Here is a 2,761-nt window from a genome sequence, read left to right as displayed (position 1 = left end):
TCTTCCAGTGGAGAGAGAAGCCCAGGAAAACACCCTCCCATCTTTCTCCTGCCCCCTCACCTCTACCACGAAGGTGTCGATGATGTTCTCCTGAGGTAAGAACCAGTGCTCCACCTCCTCTCGGCTCATGACGGGTGTCAGGTGGAATTGCTTCAGGTACTCGGTCAAGAGCTTGTGCACTGCAGAGATATCTCGATGCTCCATTGGCCTCAAGCTGGGAGTCTTGGGAGTCTACAGAAAGGGGGACAAAGCATTTGCGTTGCTTGCATGGTGGCTTTTATCACCCAAGGGCTCTCTGACAAGGGGCACGGAGACACCCTCTGCTTAGACCAACCCATTTTCAGTCCCACAACCCAGTTTCCCCCCCCTCTCACAGTGCTTGGAAGAAGAATGGGTGTGATCAGATGGCAACGACTGCAGAGAAGTACATCAGGTCCCAAAGCCCTACATGAGAGTTCAAGTCCCACTGGAAGTGGCCTCCTACCCACTCATGACACAAGATCTCTGCTTGCCTCCAGGTCTCTGCTCCCGCTTGCAGCGGGGACGGGCTGGGAGATGAACCCCAGGCACCTCAAGGAACCACCTGATGCTATTTTCAGTTGGATTTGATTTCTAATCTAAGGCTGGGCTCACTCAGCAAAGCCCAGACCAAGCAGCTTCTGGGTTTCTACATAAAAATTGGTACAAAAGAGCAGCTGGTGGCTTTGCTGCAGCAGGAGGCAGGAGCCGTGTGCTGCCCAGCGCTCACCGACCGCAACGAGCGGCTCTGACTGACGGGAAGAAGCCAACAAACAAGGTCAGGGAAGGTGGTGGCAATTTTAATGCTTTGTTTGTCTTGTCTCTCATCTCCAGCTGGGGAACTTCCCCAGGCAGGACAACTTGCAGTGACAGAACTGATCAGTTTGACTGAAAAATGAGAGACTAAACCCAATTCAAGGTCACTCCGAGGCTGTGTTTGGACAGATGAAGGCTGTCATATCTGTGTTCTCGTTTTACCAGGAGGACAAGATGTGACTCACCACGAAACAAAAGCTCACAGGGTCCTCAGGCTGCAAGAATTTGCCCTTAAAACGCAGGTACTCAGGCAAAAATAAATAAAGATTAAATAAAGCACAGTGGCTTGACAGAGTCATTTACTACACGAAACAAAGCCCAGTTCTCCAGGCAGAGGACTTGACCTCGGCCGAGATGTTTGTGTCTCTAGTTCCCAGCCTCGCCCCTCGCTCAGCGAGGAGCAATCCGTCAGCTCTGCCTCCTCTGCGGCTGGCACCCACCTCGGGCAACCGGTAAAGCTTCATGGTACGTTGCATAGTCATGTTCCTGCTCAGGTGGGAAAATTTGACCTCGATGAGCTTCCGAGGATTCAGGGACCGGTGCCAGTACCTGCAGAAACACACTTGCAGTGGGAGACTTGTTGTTGGCCAGCGGGATGGGGCCACACGGGCACGAGGTTCTCGTGACTGCCATGAGAGGGCAAGCGAGAACATCACGTTGGCTTGTCAGAGGCCAGCAGCTCCCCCAGAGAAAAACAAGGGTGGCTGGAAGGGCTTGTGCTGCACAAAGTCTCCTGTCTTTTGATGTACGGGCAGCTTAAGCAAAGCTACTGGATTTAATCCTGGAAGGACGGTGTGGGGAGGAGAAACCTAAGGCTGGAATTGATCTCTGCTGTCCCAGGGAATCCCACACACGCTACATGTCACAGAAGGGATCCCAGCAAGGGAAGGTCTACAGATCAAAATCGCTTTGGAGAAGCACAGGCACTCACCTGCAAGTCCCCACAGGCTTTGGCAGCACCACTCCTGCAGTGTAAACAGCCTGGAAGATCCCCTCCAGATGAACCCGCCGCGTGATCTCGCGGATCAGAACTGGAGCCACCCGTTTCGAGCGCAGTTTTTTGTGGACGCACAGGAAGTTGATCTCTACCATCTTCTTCTCTCTTGGGAAAGACACAATGCAGAGCATGAGACCCGACTGTCCTGACCTGGGAGGATTGGTCCAACACCCTGGGCAATTTACCTCCAACCCTTTCAGGAGAAAGAGTCAAAGCCTTGGGGAAGGCCGAGGGGCAAGAGCTGAGTTTGGAGAATTCTCCTTTAAGCTGTTACCCAAAGTCTTCCCAGGAAAATCCATCCAGCTCTGGAGGGTTTCTGTAGGTCAGAGCTCTAAGCTGATCTTGCTTGTTGGGGAAAACAGCTTTCGGGGCTTCTAACTACAAGATGTCCTTGCACAGAACTTCACTGCCCACCTTAAACATCCCCCACCCGCTCCTCCAAGCAGTGAAGCATCTCCACAGATGAACGGTGTAGGTTGGTGAGTGAGAACAACTCAGCCAGACCTCCTCAGTGCTGCCAGGAAGCCCCACGTGCCATCAAGGGGAAGGGTGAAAATGCAGCTGAGCAGCACTCACGTGTCATAGATGTGGATAGTGGCTGGAATCGCGCTGATAAATCCAACCAGCTTCTTGCTGGAGACAACCCTGACTCCACAGTGCCACTGGGGCAACCAGCCTGGAGGACGCAGAGCCCTGGAGAGGAGAAACACTTCAGAAATCAGGTCCCATCAAAAGTCCCCTGTGTAGCTGCTCCTGCTTCCCACCTCCCCATGGGGCGTCCTGAGTCCTGCTCCTACTGTGCAACACAGCTGTGGATTCACAGGCAGGAGGATGAGGGTGACAGTGATGGGACAAAAACAGGACCACTGGGATCCAGGGTAATCACAGAATGGCCTCAACTGGGAAAGACCTTTGAGATCATCGAGTCCA

The 2,761-nt window shown here is 53.2% G+C and overlaps 1 protein-coding gene across 1 annotated transcript in view; it reads right to left on the bottom strand.

The window, feature by feature from the left end:
* Positions 1–2,524, bottom strand: part of LOC104531172 (glycylpeptide N-tetradecanoyltransferase 1) — a gene marked incomplete at both ends in the record, with an annotated part of 3,921 nt that extends 1,397 nt beyond the window's left edge. The window contains 4 exons of the mRNA XM_010175977.2: positions 61–231; positions 1,275–1,383; positions 1,766–1,936; positions 2,408–2,524. Coding sequence (XP_010174279.2) covers positions 61–231; positions 1,275–1,383; positions 1,766–1,936; positions 2,408–2,524 — 568 coding nt within the window. The remainder of the gene's footprint in view (positions 1–60; positions 232–1,274; positions 1,384–1,765; positions 1,937–2,407) is intronic.
* Between the last annotated feature and the right edge of the window lie 237 nt (positions 2,525–2,761).

This window comes from Antrostomus carolinensis, unplaced genomic scaffold, assembly GCF_000700745.2.
Source record: "Antrostomus carolinensis isolate BGI_N321 unplaced genomic scaffold, ASM70074v2 scaffold32549, whole genome shotgun sequence".
Lineage (NCBI taxonomy): Eukaryota > Metazoa > Chordata > Aves > Caprimulgiformes > Caprimulgidae > Antrostomus > Antrostomus carolinensis.
Note: the sequence above shows the minus strand (reverse complement) of the source record. Positions and strands in the feature narration are given on the sequence as shown.